The following is a 20,568-nucleotide window of genomic DNA, read 5'->3' as shown; positions in this document are numbered from 1 at the left end:
TATGTGTAATGGTGTCCATCAACGCCACACTCATAACCAAAGTTGGTTCGTCAATATGGTAACCCTCTCTCAATTCTGATTTGCAAATGTTCCCTAATTTCTGACATCCTTTTCATGGTAATAGAAATCAATATGGTCTTAATCACATTTCCTTCAAAACACAAAACCTGTTCCAAATTAGTTGTGTGTTAAAGTCACGTCTAACTTGAAATACAATAAATAAAATAACTCTGGATTCCAATGTTATGAAGAGATACGACACACAACAACATCAAAACAAGAGCAAAACACACACACACTGATCATTGCTTGTTTGCACAGATCATTGTGAACTTGTTTTGATGTCTTTGATGTTGTGCTTTGCTCATTTAGCATATTTAGGGTGACACTGGATTTCAACAGTATTAGCCTTATGTCTTAAGTAGTTAGGCTGTAACAAGCTCAATATGATATGACATGGTCTGCATGAATCAACACACATTACCTCTGCACATTGGTACTAGTACACTTCACATGAGGTGTGTACGGAGGAAGGCTCCAAAATAAAATGAGCTCACACAGCTGCATGCCTCAATTTACTTGCTCTCTACTGCCACCTATTGGACACATAAACACACACACACACACACACACACAATATAAGACAAAATGAGACATTACTGTATTTGCGTTTAAAAGTGGACTGCTCTGGGGGAGAAGACAACTTTACGAGTCATTACTCATTTTTTTATTTTCCATATGCAGATGTCCTCACCAGATGATGTGTATACTGAAAGGACCACCGGTTATATTGTCTGATTAAGATTAAGAGTTTATTTAATTCCGTTCTCTCAATGAATAGATGGGTAATCTTTGTTACTTCTGCTACAATATCATCATACATCATAATTCTGACAGCGAGTAGTGTTTTTCTGTGTGGTGTTTATATTCACGCTGTTCTGATAATTTACTGAAGAGTTGTGAATATCAGCAACTCTGAGGCTGCTGGTACAGAAAAGACCTGTTATAATGAAATCCTGCTGACTCAAGACATCTACATAACAAAAACACAATTATTATTATTATTATTGTTGTTATTATTACTATTAGGATTATCATATGGTTTTGAATCATCAATAACATCATTTTATCTACAAATATCGCTCTTATTATTTTCAACCAATATGACAGAATTTAAATATGACAGTTACACAACTGTTACTGAATTCTCTCTCTCTCTTCTCTCCTCTCTTTTCCACCTGCCTCTCCTCTCTCGCCCATTTTTCTCTGCTCACCCCAAGCGGTTCAGCTCCAAGTTTCTTTTTCTTTATGAGGGAGTTTTTTTCCTCCACAGTGGCCAAAGTGTTTGCTCATTGTGGGAACAGTTTGGCTCCTCTATGATTTTGAAGTGCCTTTCAGATAATGCATGTTATGAGTTAGTGCTAAACAAATCAGAACAAATAAGATTGAATTTAATAGAATGAAACTAAAGTCGTCCACATATTGTACTAAAGACCTCACACACACAAAGTCAATACTTTTACCTACACAACTAAAGGACTTCCACATACAATGTGCTCATATGCACACATATTCAATGATATACTATAACCTACTGAAAAGGTCACACATGTAAAGGTACAAAGCATCGAAGAATGCAACTGGAAGTCTGATCTGATGAACATGAATCCGTACGAGGATTTCACTTTTATTGTTTTCTTGGAGACAGAAGAGACCATATTTGTACGAGAAGGTGGAGCTGAAAAGGAACAACGGGTGCATACATGTCCACATATGGCAAATATTACATATATGAGAAGCAACCTTGTGACGTTATTGAAGCAGAATTGAACATCTGCTCGCTCACACACGGTGTAAGTGTTACAGGGTTAAACATTTACTGTATAAGCAATGTGGGAAGTTAAAGCGCCAGCCGATCATGGGTTATGATTTCACTTGATGATTAGATATACCATATGCCTATAGTCATATAATCTACTATAATTAGCAATGCCTCTATTAATAAACTCCCCCCTTCATCTTGTCAGAAATCGTATGTGTGAATACATAAACATTGATATAACTCTTTACTCATGAATGATCACACCTTGTTAAGCCCTATGAGATTGATTAATATGGTTTTCACAATATTTTAAGGCAGCATTCAAATAATGTATATGATTCGATTCTACCAGTATGTGTAACTTTTCAGTTGTTCTTACGATGACAGCTTTTCAGTTGTGTATGTAATCATATGGTGGTTTAATTAATATGTGTGAATCTGTCTCTTTCCTGTGTGTAGGGTTGTAAGTATATTGTGTAAGTGAGTCTGGTTTCACTTGCGTATACGTGGTAATTCTGTATAGTGTCCCTGATAGAAGCTTGTAGGATGAAGCACACTTTTTAGATTTAGATTAGAAGTTCCCTGGGTCTGATCTGCCTTGTCAGTCAGCTGTGGCTTTCCCACACCTACGTGGCCATAAAAGCATCTGGTATTTCAAGCAGTGAAGGATCAATACCTTCTTGTCCTGCCTGAAGGTAAGTACACGCCATGTTTCCGTTAATATATTTGTTTAATTTCTCTTCAACAAAGACTTTTTGTGGATCTTGTCCAACAGATGTTACAGATGTGGGGTTTGGGTCTGCTCTGCTTCCTCGTTGGAGCATCATATGGTAAGTTTAAATCTTCTAATCAGTTTTTTTTCTGCATTTGAAAGCTCTAAACATGAAGATTTCTGCTTTTGTTTTCCCTTTAATCAGTTTATTACACCCTTGTTATAACAACCTGCTCTAGCTTTACAAACATACAAAGTGGTCCAATATGGCTGCAGCACAACTCAATCATAAGTATTCTAATTGTTAGGGCTTTATTTATCAGCCCACATTTTTTAAAAACGTGAGAAATCTGGTATTATTCACAGGAGTTTGAAATGACTGGCCACTAATCAGGCTGCTTCTTGAGTCACATAATGTTTCTGGACAATAATCAACCCTTTTTCAGGAGGTGGGGGGGCTTTTAGATGACGGAATTGTTTCATTACTAGTTTGACTAGCACAGTTATTATCACAACCTGCTGGAGTCCTCTGATAGTAGCATTAATGAATTATTACTTAGGCAGTCCACCAAAAAAAAAGATGTGGATGAAAGAATTGTGTAAACAGGAATATGAATGACATGGTCTAACATGCTCCATGTAAATGTCATATTTGTGATTTGACCTTTCTCATGTTTCATGTAAAAGTCAAAGCCTAAATATAAAAACCGAGTGTGCATGTATGTATATCTAACCAATACAGGAAACTCTATCTTATATTTATATGGAATAAATCTAACTTTCATTTTATTTTATGATCTGATTTTTTAAAAATTAAGTTGGAGACAAAACTTGCTTTTCCAGAAAACTTGAAACAAATAAAATGGATATCATTTTTTTCTTGGCTGGACAAATTATTTTAAGTTTCCAAAACGCTTTTGCATGAACATTTCTACCTAAGAAAGGTAAACAAATATTTAAATTATGAAATGAAAGTACAACGATATGTTATATGAGATTCTTGTCTTGAGCAAAGCTTTTGTTCTCACTGGGTCCCGAAATCAATAATCCAATAAATCTTCAGATTTGGACAAATTAAGTAGATAACAGGTTTCTCTGGATTAACAGTCTTCAATCGCAAAGATACACTGACTGCAAAGGTTATTTAAGGTTCAGCTGTCATTTCTTTCTTAAAGGTATTTCATTGAACTGTATGTATATGTTCATATGTATACATCCGAGCTGTACATGATGTGCTCCTGGTGATGTGTTCACAGCAGCAGAGATATGTTTTGATGACCTGGGCTGCTTTGCTGACCTGGCTCCCTGGGGGGGCACTGCCCAGAGACCAGTTTCCATCCTGCCCTGGAAGCCTGAACAGATCGGCACCCGCTTCCTGCTCTTCACCAAGAAGAACCGTTACTTCCAGGTAAGACGGATGATTATTTATGAACTCATTTATTAATTCAGATTTTCACTTTGCTAATTTCACTTTTAATGAAACCCTTTTTTTTGATAAAAAGAAGAGCAAAACTTTGAATATCTGGTTTATTTTTCCAACCCTGAAGGCTGAAGCCTCATGTTTCCATCAGCACCATTATTTTGTTTGCTCAAAACAAGACTTTTATCTTTCCCCTCATTACTTACTTATACTGTATCATTGTACCAGTGAGCAATGTTTAGAGGTGGACCTATGATGTGATGAATGTGAATCTTTTTCTGAGTGTGTTCATCACTGCTTTCTTATTGCAATCATCAGGAGATCAAACAAGACAAAACCATCCATGCCTCCAACTACAACAAATTGACAAAGACTCGATTCATCATTCCTGGCTATTTGACAGCAGAAGATGAGACCTGGCCACAGGCAACGTGTAAGGTAGGAAGGAAACATTCCTTATGGGATGTTCTTTAAAGAAATCTATAATTTGAAATGGAGGGGGCAATGTAAGAGCATCATCTAACCTCAACATTGATGTTGGCTTCAGTAGATGAACACACAAATGTGTGCATCAATAACCTGAGTTAAAATTGCATATGACGAAGCCATTGAATTCATTTCTGAATAACTGTGAACATGTTATAATTCTGAACACTTCTATCAAGTGTTGTTTTTGCTGTTTGGTTGATGTTATTTCTTGTTAGTTTTGTTTTTCAAATATGCTCTATGTATAAATCCTTAATAATAGGGATTATAAGTACAAAACGTTTTTTTGTGAAACTTTTAAACCTTATTTTCGCTCTTATCTCTGTCAACTAACTTTTGCTCTTTGCAGGAAATGGTAAAGTGGGAGAGTGTGAACTGTGTTGCTGTGGAGTGGACGTCAGGTGTGAAGACCAAATACGCTCAGGCTGCCAATAACGCCCGGGTGGTGGCTGCCCAGGTGGCCTCCATGATCAACTTCCTCATGGTAATGTAACCCATGGTACAGTACGTGCAGGAAACAGAGGATGGTCAAAATTGGAGGATCATTAGATGTAGATGTTTGTTTTATTGTGTGTGGAACTGTAGTCCAGGCAAAGTAGCGTTTTACGACCGACTAATTGTAAAATAATTTTTTTCAGCATAGATCATTTCTATGAGGTGTCCAGAACAACATACTAAAAGTCCTAAGAAATCCTAGTTGAGGAAATATGTTTAATTCTCACCAATGTGTGCCAATAAGGCCCGGCAACAATACACCCCAAAAAGACTATTTTTTTCCTTTACTCCAATCAAAATAAAACTTTACACAATGAAAGTAACCATGAAACGTAACATTTTTTGTATTACAAGTGTCTTTTGAAATGAATTTGACAAGCACATGAGCTCCACACTTATTGAATATGTCCTAATTTGCATAGGCAAACACCATTCATATGTATTACAAATACATACATAAATTCATTTTCAAAGAAACTTGTAATACAAAAAATGTTACGTTTCATGGTTACTTTCATTGTGTAAAGTTTTATTTTGATTGGAGTAAAGGAAAAAAATAGTCTTTTTGGGGTGTATTGTTACCTGGCCTTATTGGCACATTGATGAGAATTAAACATATTTCCTCAACTACGATTTCTTAGGACTTTTAGTATGTTGTTCTGGACACCTCATATAAATAATCTATGCTGAAAAAAATTCTTTTACAATTACTTCTATTTTTGGCTCCAAAATGGGCTACTTTGCCTGGACTACTGGGTGAGATCACCAGTTCCAAATAGTTTAGGGTTCTCCTCCTCCTCCTCCTCCTCCTCCTCCTCCTCCTGACGCTCTGCACCTGTGTCTCCAAGGAATAAGTGATCAGCCCCATGTTGTTCTCCCTGTCCACCCACAACTGCATGGCCATGAAGAGATCCATTACCCTGCTCCCGCTCCCTGGCCTCTTAGGGTTAGGGTTAGGGTTAGGGCTAGCTGGGTGTGGGCTGCAGGAGGCTGCAGGTCTCTGAGGCTGTGGCGAGGGTCAGATGATTCAGATTCTTGGAGGTAAACATACAACCTGGTCAATCTGCACAGGTGTGGTCATGAAAGCGGTGAGAGAGCAGGTCTTTCACAGGTGTAGAGCATCCTGACTCTCAGCATCACAGCCCGGTCCAGCAACTCCTCCTCTCCCGATCGTAAAACTGGTCACACACACCTCCAGGACTGAGCTGACATCCAGTCTGCATCCAACTCTGCAGGAGGAAAACACAACAGATCCTCTCTGACCTCAGCTACGGTTCTTTCATGCTTTAGGCCTTAATTCATGTTATCAGGTATATGACAACAAACTTAAAGTGAAAATGACTCAACAGACAGGGTGGAAAGGGCACAGACAAATCCGATTGGGAGCAGAGAAGATATTCTCATACACACAGTAGTGCATAATGTATGTTGGTTGAATGGTATTTAATATTCATGTTGCATCACACAGGTCAACTACAGGCAGAAGGCTGATAAATTCCACATCATCGGACACAGCCTGGGGGCTCACGCTGCAGGGGACGCTGGGAGCCGGACCCCCGGCCTGGCACGCATCACAGGTACATGTGCTGGAGCAGACACACTCCAAAATGGTCTGTGAGCTGGTGTGAGGGGGGGGCTATCAGCAGAAATGGATCATAATGTTCAGTACTATGTTTTTATCAGTGTATAATCAGGTGAAACTAAGAGCTGCTGTGTTTGCATTACCTTGGAATGAGCTCTATGCATCCATAGGAGGAGCGAGTTCTATTCCCCATATAAGATGTGGGAAATCATAATGTGTACAGAAGATGTAGTGTGAGCAGTGCAGCTGCTGGGAACCAGATTACTGTTGTACATTTTTGGGACAAATTTCAGACATGTGAGAACATTTCTTTATCATAGTAATTGCTGTGTTAGGGGTTATTATTATTATTACGTTTTTGTGAAGCTGTGTTTTAACTAATGTTTAATATTAGTGGCCAAGATTAAAGTAGATGCAATGTTGGTGCAGATCTGAAACAGTTTTTCTCTAACATTGCGAGATACGGCCTTGTTTCTCATTCTCACAGATTTCCCAGGGAATCATTCATGGATCCTGATGAAAACAAATCTGCCATAATTAGAGGACAAATATTTATGAGTTTGCGCAATTTTGTGCAGATAAATTGAATGTAGGGGACTGGCCTAGCATCTTGGTAAAATAAAATTAAAAAAATATTAAAAGAGTATAATCTGTGTTCATAGGATCAAATGTCTATGTATGAGATTTTATTTTTTTTAACTGCTTATAATTTGATATTGCATCACCGACAAATATAATTATAATACCCGCAGGGCCATACATTGAATGGGCTTAAAGAGACAGGAGGAACCAATTATCTACATCAGTGGCTTGTTATTTCTTATTAAAGTGTTTATGAAACGCTAACAGTATGATAATAGTGTTTTAATAGTGCAAATACCATCTTACCTTCAGCTATGCAGCTTTTCATGTTATTTTCTGGTTAGAGGACAGCTTGGATTTTTCTCATTTTAAATTCTCACTTTGTATAGAGCAAAGAATTACCCTTTTGGTTTTGGTTTTGGTATTTTGCGAACAGGTGAATCCTAATGTCATCTTAACTTGGGGAAACAATGCTGGTCTTTGTTGCAGTCCATCTTGTGAATTTGGTTGCTGAGACAGCTGAGCTGGTATAACTTTAGCCGCAGAGCCTTCGTCTGATCTTTCTGTAATTCAATCCCACTCTTTTGTCTGCGTAGGACTGGACCCGACTGAACCATACTTCCAGGACACTGATGCGTCTGTGCGTCTGGACACCACTGACGCTGCCTTTGTGGATGTCATTCACACCGATGGACTTCCTTTCCAATCCAACCTTGGTACATATCACCACTGATCACGATGTACTTTGAAACACTTCAGTACAGATTAGTAGTTAACTGAGCCTGGAAGGAGCAGTAGGTACAGAATGTGAATGTAGTTAATGTGAAAAGTGTCAAATATTCTATATATTCTGCGCTCTTAACATTTATGGTAAGCCCACTAATAAGCACAAAAATAAGGGAAATAAAGTGTGATCATCTTCTTTTGTCAAATATGAAAAATGAAATGAGAGTTGCCCTCCTCTCAGGTCTGGGGATGTCACAGGCTGTTGGCCACATTGACTTTTATCCCAATGGAGGAGAACTGATGCCCGGCTGCTCGGCCAACAAAGGCAAACCCGGTGATCTGGATGCTATCTGGGAAGGTGAGAGGATTGAAGACATATAAACTAATTTTATTTGAAAAAGTGAAAATCAGTCCAATTATGTTGATGATTTTGTTGCTACTTTTTCTACAACTTCCCTCTCTGTCAACTCTGTCAAGTATTACATTTATGACCATTTACGATCATGTTGAAAAGAATCAGAATCAGAATTCAGAATCAGAATCAGAATTCAGAATCAGAATCAGAATTCTTTTATTTGCCAGGTATGTTTGCACATATAGGAAATTGACTTGGTGTCATTGGTGCACTGAACATAAAACAACAATATAAAAAAACAACAATATATAAGAAATAGAATAAAATAAAATAAAATAGAATAAAGTAGAATAAAGTATATACATATATACAGTAACAGTAAACTGAAAACTGCAGTAGAGAGAGCATCTCTATTTTTATCACATCACACAGTCTGTCTCTTATTTATACAGAACATTAGTAATTGATGACTTGAGTATATTCAGTGGCATTGCCTTTGCAAGAGGTGGAATATTTTTATCCTCTAGGATGAAGGTACGTCCATGAGTCTCTCTCTTTGCTGTTCTCCTCCCATCCCTTGTCTCACAGGGGTATCCAAGGGCAATGGTGTCCTCTCATGGTGGTAATTAGAACTGCGTTATTTTGTCCATCTGGAATATCACCTCAGACTGTGAGTCAATGCTGCAAATTGATTTGCAAGCCTCATTGGTCAGCAAGACTGTGCATAAAAAAACATATTAATGAAGCAGTAAATCACAATGAAATGTTTCAACATGTGTTCTGATTGGTCTCAATCAGCTACGGGTGTTAACTCACAGTTTTTTTCTTACGAGAGCAGAAACAGGGATCATCATGGTGAGATCTCATGTGTCACTGCTTGCATGTGCTCTACACACTCAAGACAACAGGCTCCATCACAACCGCTCCTCCTATACATAACACAATGAGTCATGCATCCTTATTTTCTCAACCACGCCAACTTACAACGCGGAGCCCCCCCTGTGGAATATTGGAGCCGTCCCAACGGAAAAATCGTAAAGAAACCGCAGGCAGGGTTATTCCTGCTGGTCCCATCTGAGCAAATATTTTCTAAAATGAATGACGACGGCTTTCTTTTGAAATGTGCTGCTGAGTAGCGAGGCTCAAGTGGCAGCATTGGTGCCATGCCTGGGTCCGGGGCTGGGGGGTGGGGGGTGTTGGCACAGCTGAATATGCCACTTTTGATCCTACAGATAAGAGAGGGAGAGTGGGAGCCCGGGCTGCATAGCTGGAGTTCTCGGAGCGCCTGGTGTTCGCCCTGCACTGGAAGAGAAAACAACAGAAGCCATGACCTCTCTCTCTCTGTGTCTCTCTCCGACCAGCAGCGCTCCTCTGTCTCTCCCTCTCACATTCTGACTCTGAACATTCTCCTTATTGTTTCACTAGTGCTGAGTCTGACTCGTGAACACTGGAATTTAATCCTGTTGTCTGTGATTCTCATCTAAATCACAGCAAAGCGATACTCTGATCACGTTAGATATGCACTGATCAGCCGCATTATTAGAACCAGTCACTGCTTCCGATGCTGATTTTGTAATGTCGGTGCATAAACAACATTAAAACATCACATTATACGTGAGAAAACATTAAAACTGGGAACTGTTTATAATGTTGCGGCTGATCAGCGTAATCCTCCCCTTCAGTTGACAGCTTCTCACTGGCTTCACTCAGAAGGTCATAAGTTTGTATTTAGCCATCTGAGAATCAGGACTATAATAAGCATTCAGGTCTCTTCTCTTATTCCTCTTTACCTCTTTTAACACCACGTCCCTCTCACTTCTTGTCCTCTCCCCTGTCATCACCTGATCCAACCTTTGCCAGGTACGAAGAAGTTTGACGGCTGTAACCACGTCCGGGCCTACCAGTACTACACTGAGAGTATGATTAAACCCCAGGGCTTTGTGGGATACCCCTGCCCCAATAAGGACAGTTTTGCAGAAGTAAGTCTTCAAGTTTCTACAGAACCACGTGATGATACCTGCTCGAGTGGTGCTGATTGAAATACAAAAATAAATGTTTCGATTATGTTCAGTCTTTTTCAGGGAATTTAAACATTTCTAAATGTTAAATTATATATTTGCATATCATTGTGAATAGGTGGCGCTGGAATTATTGGGACTATATGCAGGGCGCACTGAAGAGTTACTCAAGCTAACAGGAGGGACTGTATATAAAGATGTGGGGGTCCCTCCAATACACACACTCAACCAATCACGAGTCAGCCCTCAGTTGTCAATCACGATGTTTATAGCATCAAATAAGTAAATAAAACCAAACTTTCTGGAAGAGTTAGCAATAGAGTGTATTAAGAATTACCTAAAATGAGGGAAAGCATTTTTTGGAAAAATGTATTTAACATGGGGCCGACTTAGTTTATTCCATGTCCTATTTATTAACATGGAGGAGGCAGGATTTATGACCTATACTCCAGCCAGCCACTAGGCGGAGATTGAGATGCTTCGGCCTCACTCTTGGAGAGCGGTCGTGACCTCCATCTCTACAGTCTCTATGGTAATGTGCCAGCTTGCTAAATGGATCGGTCGATGAGAGATGACTTCATCAGCTCCACAGAATAGCTTACATAGAACTAGATGATGCAGCACAGCTAAAATGAGAATTTCCCTTTCGGTCTCTGGTAACAAAAGTCAGCTGCACAAAAAATGTCGATGCTCTTGGTCCCAGTGGGTGGTGGGGTCCACTGACCTGGGGTCTGGGAGGCATCCCCTGTAATTCACTGTACAAAGGGACACGGAGCTATCAGACTCAGACAGGAGAAGTGCTGGAGAATATCTCCAACATCCCAGCATGAGTGTGTGGAGGCCACCTGTTGCTGCTGCATGACACTGATATGGCTGTGAACCATTTCTCTGGTTTTAGAAGTCAGTTCGGCAACCCTGCATTGGAGTTGAGGCGGACGTGAATGGGCTTCCCTCATGTGTTCCGTGGGGGGGGGGGCTTGTATGCTGTTGCAGCTGTTGGTGTTAATGACAGTTTATCCTTGCTTCGGACACATGTCCCGATCAAAGGAGGCCCGGGGAGCGCCAGGCATGACCTCATACGACTATGTTCTTGTTGAGAGACGACAGCACCTCCTTGCCGCTCACCTCGTAAACGCTCTCCGGTGTTATTCCTGCGGCCTTAGCTGACAGCCACAAAGTCGCCATCGCTCCCACGCTGTGACACACTGCACAACCACTATCACTCTCCACCTTCATATTTTTAAAGTGGCAATCTGCAGCAAGGTCCACGGGGGAAAAGTCCTCCGGGGTCGTTACTTTCCCCTGACACTCCATCACACGATGAGCTCAGTGTTCACACCTCACCATGTCTCCACAGGGAAAGTGTTTCCCGTGTGGAGACGGTAACTGTCCTCTGATGGGCCACGACGCTGACAGGTTCACTGGGACTGATGGGGTTTCAAAGACAAACTACTTCCTCAGCACTGGCGGTTCAGAGCCCTTTGGTCGTAAGTATCCTGCCCTCACAACACATCCACTTACAACATGAAACTTTTTCATTTTGATATTCATTCCAATTTTATTTGTATCGTTCCAAATCACAATTGACATCATCTCAAGGCAGTTTACATAGTAAGGGCGACCCCTGTCATAATTATAGAGAAACCCAATAGATCAGATCAGAAACTATATAGGTTCCATAATCTGAAACAACAGCATGTAGTAACAGTCAGCTTTTCGCCCTATGTTTTTCAATCATCCCACTATGTAGTTATGATGACACTTTGCCAGAGGTTAAGTGAAATAAAAATGATTTTCTACTATTTCGTTCCACTTCTAGGTTACAGCTACAGAGTGACAGTAATCCTCGATGGTCCCAGCTGGTCCAACCCAGGCTACATGTATGTGGCACTCACCGGGAAAAGCGACAGCACCGAGGAGCACCAGCTCCATGTGTAAGAAGAACATTATGTATCGGTCTGTGGAACACACTGAGGGGACATTTGAGTCCTTGGTTCAGGATGCTGTGCTTCTTTCTTCCAAGTGTAATCAGGGTTTGAAAGGCTGCAATACAAGTTGTGGGATTGGATATTTATTTTTCCATATCTGCTCCAAGAATGTAATTTTTTTTTTAAACATTATTCTGTTTTATGTAGAGTATAATTATGAACATCACATCAGAGCCCTTTGTCCATCAGCTGCTCCTTCCCACTCCTGTCACGTCTGGTGCCATCTTGAGGTTGCCAACCCTCAGGCCTTAAAGGAAAACTACATTTAACTCCAGTGAGAAGAACTGCAGCAAAAAAAGGAATATTTTCAAGCTGGGTGAATCACCCTTCGCCACTGCCTTGGCTCAGCCCCTAAACAAACATCTGATTAAGAGGAGGGAAGCACGGGAGAGATCGAGCAAATGTGCAGATACTGAACTTCTGTTTAAACCCTCTTACACAGTCTGAGGTTTTCTGGACGGCATATCTCCTAGCTCTTACTCCAGTTCCTGTCATAGCAAGTGGAGATGCTGAGGAGATGAGATATAGATTAGAAATAGTGGCTGAGAAATGACAGAGATCAGTCAGAATCCACAATTGACTCGGTCTGTGATTTAGACACCAGTGAGTGAGCTGAGCAGACGAGAGGAGGAGAGATCACTCAGGCCTGGTCTGTCAGAGTGAGTGACCACACAGTCACTAAGTGCAAAGTCTATGTACGTGTGTTTGAAATATATTCAAATCACACATTAGATTTTTATTACATTTAGGGCTGGGCAAGTTAACTCGTTTTAATCGAGTTAACTCAAGTGATGAGTTAACTCGATTAATTATTTTATCTCGCATTAACTCAGGTTTGATTATTTATTGTTTTATTGTGAAAGTCAGGCTTTTATTTTGTGAATGTCTGTTGCTGACTGCTGCGGAACCGGAAAAAAGAAAATAATTGGTGGATAAACAACCATGGATAAGGGTTATAATTTGGTTGTAATAATTTAAATGGCCATTTTCATTTTAAAGTTCTTCCAGACGGCGGAGTCGACAGAACCAAAGTTATTTGTAGCCACTGCCAAGGTGAATTTTCTTATCACTGGAGAACTTCCAGTCTAAAATATCACCTAAATGCAAAACACACAGTTGATATCAGCAAATCACTCAACAAAACAGCGAGCGGAGCGAGGCTTCGGCAGACTACGTTAGACGCAGGGAGGAGTATACATTTTTCATAACGAAGAGGATAACATTAATGCCCTGGCAGTGGCATTGACCTTTAATTTTGTATTTGCATTGATAACATTGTTAAGTTGAGATTTACACTGAATATTTTATTTAACTGCTACTGTATTTAATGCTGATGTTAAAAGTGTTTGCACAACAAATGTTATGGCACTTTCGTTCATATGGCAGAACATTGAAAATAAAATTGCGCTATACACTACTTTTTAATTCATCATTGGATTTTGCGTATACAAATGCGATTAATCGGGATTAATCAGGGAAATCATGCGATTAATTGCGATTAAAACTTTTAATCGTTGCCCAGCCCTAATTACATTACATGTCATTTGGCAGACGCTTTTATCCAAAGCGACTTACACCTCACCACCTGAGTCTGTAAAAGTAATGGAGCTCAGATTGCAATGTCAGAGTGAAGCTGAACGGTCGTTTTATAATGTGTGTGGTTGAGCATTTCATTTCAGTGGGATCTGTGATGTTTCTCCAGGGGGTCGATGGTGTCCGGGCGGACCTACGAGCTGCTGCTGGACGCTGAGGTTGTTCTGGGAGACTTGACAGAGGTGAAGTTTCGATGGAACAACCACATCTTCAACCCCTTGAACCCCAAGTACGGAGTATCTAAAGTGGAGGTGCAGAGGGGAAAGGACATGGAGACGTAAGTTTGTTTTTTCTCTCTGGGTGAGGATGACGGCCAGGTGGCAAATCAACAACTATCATTTGAATCATCAGCCAGCTCCAATAGAGAAGACAAAGACATTCAGTCTGAGTAGTATCACTGCAGCCGCTTCACCATGATTAGTATTTGAACCAACACTTACTTATGAACTGTTATCATGATATATGGGTGTTTCATAATGACTACATGGGATTATTAGTTACATCCAGGATGATTCTAACTGATTCAAACTGATTATGAGTTCACAAAGAACAACACACCCAGGTCACTGAGAGCAATGAAACTTCAGGCCCCCTTATATAACAATAGAAAACAAAACCACAACAATCCACAAGCTTCACCATATTCCATTACACTGTTTATTATACGACTGTTAGTCAGTTTAACTTTACCATAAGTCTTTTAATTTGTAAATGTTTCATGTTTATGTCTTAAATACTTTGCTTTAAAAACAGAACTTGTCCATGAAGATAGTTTTCAGTTGAATGGGGTAAATGTGTATAGATTGTTTGGAAAGCACTGCCTCTGTGGACAGTGTAAATTTTAATCTGCTGAAAAACACCATGTGATAATCAAACTGTAACAAACCAAGAAATAATTTTAAAAAGCTCAACTTAAAATACCATATATTACTGTTTAGCTTTGACTGACATTTAACATTGAGTTAAACAAATTATAGAATTACTAGAATGTTTTACCATTATTTATATTTATTCATTATTAATAATATATATTACCAGTGACTGATGTTACTTCCCCACTGTAAATGTCTCTGTCCTCAGTTTGTGTTTTACTTGTGCTTCATGTACTTTGTCTCCTGTTGATCATGCTTATGTTTGTGATACACCTCCTAGTAGTTACAAGAAGAATCACAGAATGGGGCTTATTATTGCATGAGTTCTGACAGTCTCAACTTTGTGTCTGGGAGATACAGTTTATGATCTGGAAAATCAAAAATCACCCCTTTAAACATATTTCTCTAAACATGTGGAAACAACTGAAGTGTGAACCCTTCATATAGTTTGTGAGCAGATTCACTGGTGACTATAGAATTTGTGGTGCATCAAACAGGGAAACATATGTTTCACATGTTGTGTATAAATGTGTCCTATGTGACATATGGGCATCAGCAAATATAAACATATTTTGTTTGGAAATTTAAATAGACTCATATCAGACGTCTACGAGGTCCAGGACCCAGACAAACAATCTGGGTTGAAAGAAAAAGTCAACGTTCATAAGGATGATGAACAGAGCATTTTACCACAGTGCATGGACTAACTTTAGCCACTAGATGGCAGCATGGGACTAGTGCCATCTAGTGGTGAGGGGTTCAGGGAGCTGCTAAAGTAGAGAACATGAAGATTCCTCTATTATGATATATTATATGTTTTGTCAAACTTTTTCTACAACAGAAATATGAGCTAGTGATCAGAACTAGATTTTGCTGCTCCTGACACAAATACAGAATTAATTGTTGTTTTTGGATTTTTTGTTTGTACTGATATATATTCTTCAGTACTAACATGGAGCAGTTTAAACCAATATATTAATCTGGATCATCTTCAGGAATGTCTCACTCAATCTTTAATCTCCTCTTCCTCCTTCACAGAGTCGTCTTCTGTGGAACATATAATGTGGCGGAGAACGATGTCCAGTCTGTGCTTCCATGTCAACTTTAAGACAATCACCAAGTCTCTCAGTCTTTCAATAAAGATTTTGAATTCTCACACATTTGTTTCTAATTATTGATATGATAAAAGGCCATCTATCAAACCTTATCAGCAACTTTGAGAGAACACTAAAGAGGTCAAATATCCCAAAAGTTACCTTTCACACTCAGATTAAGGAAATTGAGGATTGAGGAAATATTTAATAAATTCTGAATTTGTTATGTAAAATCTCAGAAAAATAAACCCCATCATAATTTCCAAAGAGTCGAAAGTAATGTCTTCAACTGTCTTGTTTTGTGTAATCAACAGTTCCAATCCCCAAAACATACTTTTTAGAATCATAGGTGACTCAGGCAAGCAGGAAATATTTGAAAAAAATGCAGTAGATTATAATTTAATAATTTGATTTATCCAAACATGGTTACAAAGACCTTTACAAAATACATAGAAAAAAAACAAAATAGAAAAATAAAACAAGAAGGATAACATTAAAATATTATATAAAAACAGTTTAAAATCAGGTATTTAAGGTCTTTCCTACAAATATATGTTTTAAGCAATGATGTTAAAACAGGTTAAGTGCTGAAGAGTTTAAACTCCTCTGAAATCCAGAGCCTCTGGACTTTGAGGGCAAAAGACCGGTCACCCCTGGTTACCAGATTTGATTTAGTCTCTAGTACAAAAAATGTTGGTTAGAAGATCTTACAGCTTGGAGCATGGGGAGTTTGTAGCTCTGTAATAAACCAGACGACCAGACCCTGCTGATCCTCAAAAGTTAAAAGAACTTCAATCCTGAACCCAGCGTGCAGCCAATGGAGGAAGGCAAGAAGCAGCAAGTGCAGCGTTCTGAATCAGCTGAAGCCGAGACCCTGAGGATTGGTTCAGGTGAATAGTGCATTGCAGCAGAGCAGGCATGAAAGAAGAAGGAATAAGCACGAATAAGCTTGTCTAGGTCAGGAAAGGTAATTACATTTTATATTTCTTAGGTGAAAGTATCACGATTTCATATGTTTATTGTAGGGCTGGGCAAGTTAACTCGTTTTAATCGAGTTAACTCAAGTGATGAGTTAACTCGATTGTTTATCCGCCAATTATTTTCTTTTTTCCTGTTCTGCAGCAGTCAGCAACAGACTTTCACAAAATAAAAGCCTGACTTTCACAATAAAACAATAAATAATCAAACCTGAGTTAATGCGAGATAAAATAATTAATCGAGTTAACTCATCACTTGAGTTAACTCGATTAAAACGAGTTAATTTGCCCAGCCCTAGTTTATTGACGTGGCTTCAGGAGCCTGGAGTATCCTAACAAACACACAATGTGTGATATCATCTGTGACTCTTCTCAGTTTTCTGATTGAAAAAAGGTGGATAATGCAGCTTTAAAACCCGAAAATAATAATTGTACTCACTCAAGTTAGCCAAGTGTGAGAGGGAGCAATGCAAAACTCTTTACCTGCAAGACTACAATCTTTATTCATTATTTATCAGTCGTTACACCATAAGGGAATTCACATAAATGTACATAAAACCTAAATACAAAGTTATTAACCCCCCACTTTAAAGGGCTAAACAAATGCAAGGGATACTTCACACAACTGCTCCTGTCTGTCTCTTTAAAGCCAACCATTCCTTACTGTCAGGAGCAGGAGAGAGGATAAATGTTACCCACATTAATGTTGAGAGACATCAGGCTTCCTCTGTGCAAACACAAATCAACAGTAAATTACATGGTGAGCTCGCTGCTTTCTCCTGCTCATTTGGATACGGAATGGTCCCGGACGAAATCTTGTCTAACGTGTCACATATATCTGTAATTCCAAAAGGCTGCTGCATGTACGTATGTGTGTGTGACCGTGTGTGTCTGCAAAGCTCTCATTAATCTGTCCGTGGCCTTTCGTTGGCTTATGAAGTCCTGATTGTGCGTCATTGTTTGGCTTCATTTATTTGAACACACACCCTGTAATCACGCTTGTAAATACACGGCTTTAAAAAGGCGAGCTGCCATTTTCATCATGGCGCTAACAAAGTGCATTTGAAATCACTCTTCCCTTGAGCTGAGCCATCAGTGCTCACACAATACCAATCAGAAGGGGAAAAAAACAAGCTTGACTACATTAATAATATTAATAAAACAGGAAATTGAATGTGTGGGCTAAGAGGTGGGGGGAGAAAGTGTCTTGAAATCCTCTAAAGACGTCTGTCTTTGTCTCTGACTCGTTTCTCTTTTCATTATTGGCTCATTGAAAGTGAAGGCTAATGACAAAATAGCAGGCTAATTCCTGTAATTATGTGAGTTTGTCAGAGGAAATTTTGCGAATGACAGCGCCTCTTTTTCAGCTCTTCGAGCAAGTAGCTTTGGGGGTGGCATTGTTACTAACAAAGCATCTGCAGACAGGTCATGAATTAGTGAGGTATACATGTAGGTGGCAAGAGAAAAATAGCTCCCCTGGGGAATGCTTGCACAACAAACTTAACCCCAGGCCGTTAGGTAGGCCTGTTGCAAGCTGTCATGAACAGAGAGGTAAATAATTCACATGCACATTGTTGCAAAGTTGGGGCAAAAGCAAGAAATTAACGTCATTTAGAAAACATTTAGCTTTATCCTTTAAGTTTATTTGAGTAGCGCATTTCAACAACAAGGTAATTCAAAGTGCTCTACCTAAAATATACAAGGCAATAGGACAAATTGTAAAAGCAACATGAGACAATACAAATACAGAATAAAATAAGATAAATTAATAAAATAAAAGAGTGAAAAAAACAGTGCATTGTTCCTAATTAGTAGTTAAATTATTTAATAAAAGGCAGTGGCAAACAGTAAAGTCTTCAGCATATATCTAAAATAACTAAAATTAGCAGAGGACCTGCAGGTCTCTGGGAGCTCGGCAAAGAAACGTGGAGCATAGAAACTGAACGCTGCTCCTCTATGTTTAGTTCAGACTCTGAGGACAGAGAGCAGACGTGTTCCAGACGACCTGAGGGGTCTGGATGCTTCACAACGAAGCAGGAGATCTGAATCATATGTTGGCCCTCAAACATTCAGTGCTTTAGAAACCAAAAGCAGGATGTGGAATTCTTTGAAAGACAGTTCAAAGTTCTCAGAACTGTTAGTGTTAGTGTGGACCCGAGCAGCCGCATTTTGAATCAGCTGCAGTTTTCTGATCAGTTTTTTGGAAAGAGCTGTAAACACACCATTTAATATAAAATAGTAACTTTATGAGTAAGGTGCTTTGCTCAGGGGCACTTAGATAGTGGGACAGCGGTGTCCTTTTGTTGCATTTCTTGGAATTGAACAGATCCTTTTTCTGGTCCATCCTCTGGTCCAAGTATCATGTTTGTCTGTTGGTGGCATTGAACCAGCGAGCCTCCTGTCCGTTTTCCTCTTCTCTAACCACTAGTCCATCACCACTCAGAATGAATACATATATATATATATATATATATTCTATGTACTTCTGCTGCATGGGTTAGGCTGGGTGGGTAGTATTGTGGGTAGGGGTATATCCATCAGAGTTGTGTTTATAATTGTATAATTGTATTGAGTACCCAAAGAAAACCAATAAAAAGTGTTAAAGAGAATGAAACTGTTTTGAATAATGCAATATTTTTCAACCTTCATTATATTTCATAAATGGCTACAGCAGTAATATTAGAATAGACAAAGGAATGTATTATAATGCGCAGGGGGAGGTTGAATAGAGGCGTGTGGACTTTTTAAAGCTGACGTATTTCTGCACACAACTGTTGTGGTGTTTCTAAGTTTGTGACTCTGTAAATGTTTGTTCAGTTTGAGGAAAGGCATCATTCTCACCACTTGCACAGACCCACGCAGGGTTTAACACCTAAAACCTTCCATTAGTCAGTAAGGGAGGTGAAGAAGCCTTTTTGGATGAAAGGTCAAACGTTGCTTGAGTTGTTGATGTACATTTGTACAACTCCTGGAGATACCACAACCTGAATCTTCACAGATACATTGCTAACACTTCTGATCTAATAAATCATTCCAGATTAACAAGGCTGTTGGATCATGATTAGGACTCAGGAGGTAGAGCGGGTCGTCCACTAACCAGAGGGATGGTAGTTCGATGCCAGCCAGCGTGCCTTAGTGTCCTGGGGCAAGATAATGACACCAGCGACGGCTGAGACACCAGAGTGTGATGAAGTGCTGCACATAGTTAGACTGTATGAAGATGTGTGAAGGTCTGAATGGGTCAAAAACTCTACTGTAAAGAGCGTTGAGTGCTCATCAAGACTAGAAAAGAGCTATTATGAATACAGTCTATTTCCTATGTGATGTGTCATTTTATCTTTATTTATAAAAAGAGCAGAATATCTTTTGGTTTGACAACAGAATTGGTGGCAACATGTAAGTTGATTAAAGAACAGTCCTGGAGTTTCAAACTCAAGGCTTCAAAACGGCAGCTCACAAACCAATGGGTGATGTCACCGTGGGTCATGACCACGTGATGAGAACACAAACATTTGTTTGCCGCATTACCGCGTTGTGTGTGTGTGTGTGTGTTCAAGTGTCCAGGCCCACCTTTACACCTGAATGCTTGAGAGGGTTAAATAAATATTCCATTCAAACAAACAAACACGTGAACTTACATTCTGCCTGTTTTCCACCAAGTGAAGCTTGAACAAGCACAGAGTGTGTCGAGCTCCCTGTTACAATCCCATGATTTCATTGGTTAGTCATGTAGCTCTGAACCCTGCCATTAGCGCTAAGAGAGCCTGTGTGTGGGGGGGGGCAGCCGAGCCAGTCGCTGAAGGGCCACTTGGGGAATTTGGGTCCCTCCAGATTGCCGTAGCAACT

At 39.6% G+C, this 20,568-nt stretch overlaps 1 protein-coding gene across 1 annotated transcript; it reads left to right on the top strand.

Moving 5' to 3' along the window:
* Positions 1–2,460: 2,460 nt before the first annotated feature.
* Positions 2,461–15,807, top strand: LOC133020553 (inactive pancreatic lipase-related protein 1-like). Its single transcript, XM_061087154.1, has 13 exons — positions 2,461–2,517; positions 2,598–2,652; positions 3,791–3,942; positions 4,273–4,392; positions 4,790–4,924; positions 6,404–6,512; positions 7,696–7,815; positions 8,067–8,183; positions 10,041–10,159; positions 11,556–11,685; positions 12,018–12,132; positions 13,889–14,056; positions 15,690–15,807. Exons 2-13 carry the CDS (start codon positions 2,598–2,600, stop codon positions 15,757–15,759), a joined length of 1,410 nt encoding a protein of 469 aa, XP_060943137.1. The 5' UTR covers positions 2,461–2,517; the 3' UTR covers positions 15,760–15,807.
* The last annotated feature ends 4,761 nt before the right edge of the window (positions 15,808–20,568 follow it).

Source organism: Limanda limanda, chromosome 15 (assembly GCF_963576545.1).
Source record: "Limanda limanda chromosome 15, fLimLim1.1, whole genome shotgun sequence".
NCBI classification, from domain to species: domain Eukaryota; kingdom Metazoa; phylum Chordata; class Actinopteri; order Pleuronectiformes; family Pleuronectidae; genus Limanda; species Limanda limanda.
Note: the sequence above shows the minus strand (reverse complement) of the source record. Positions and strands in the feature narration are given on the sequence as shown.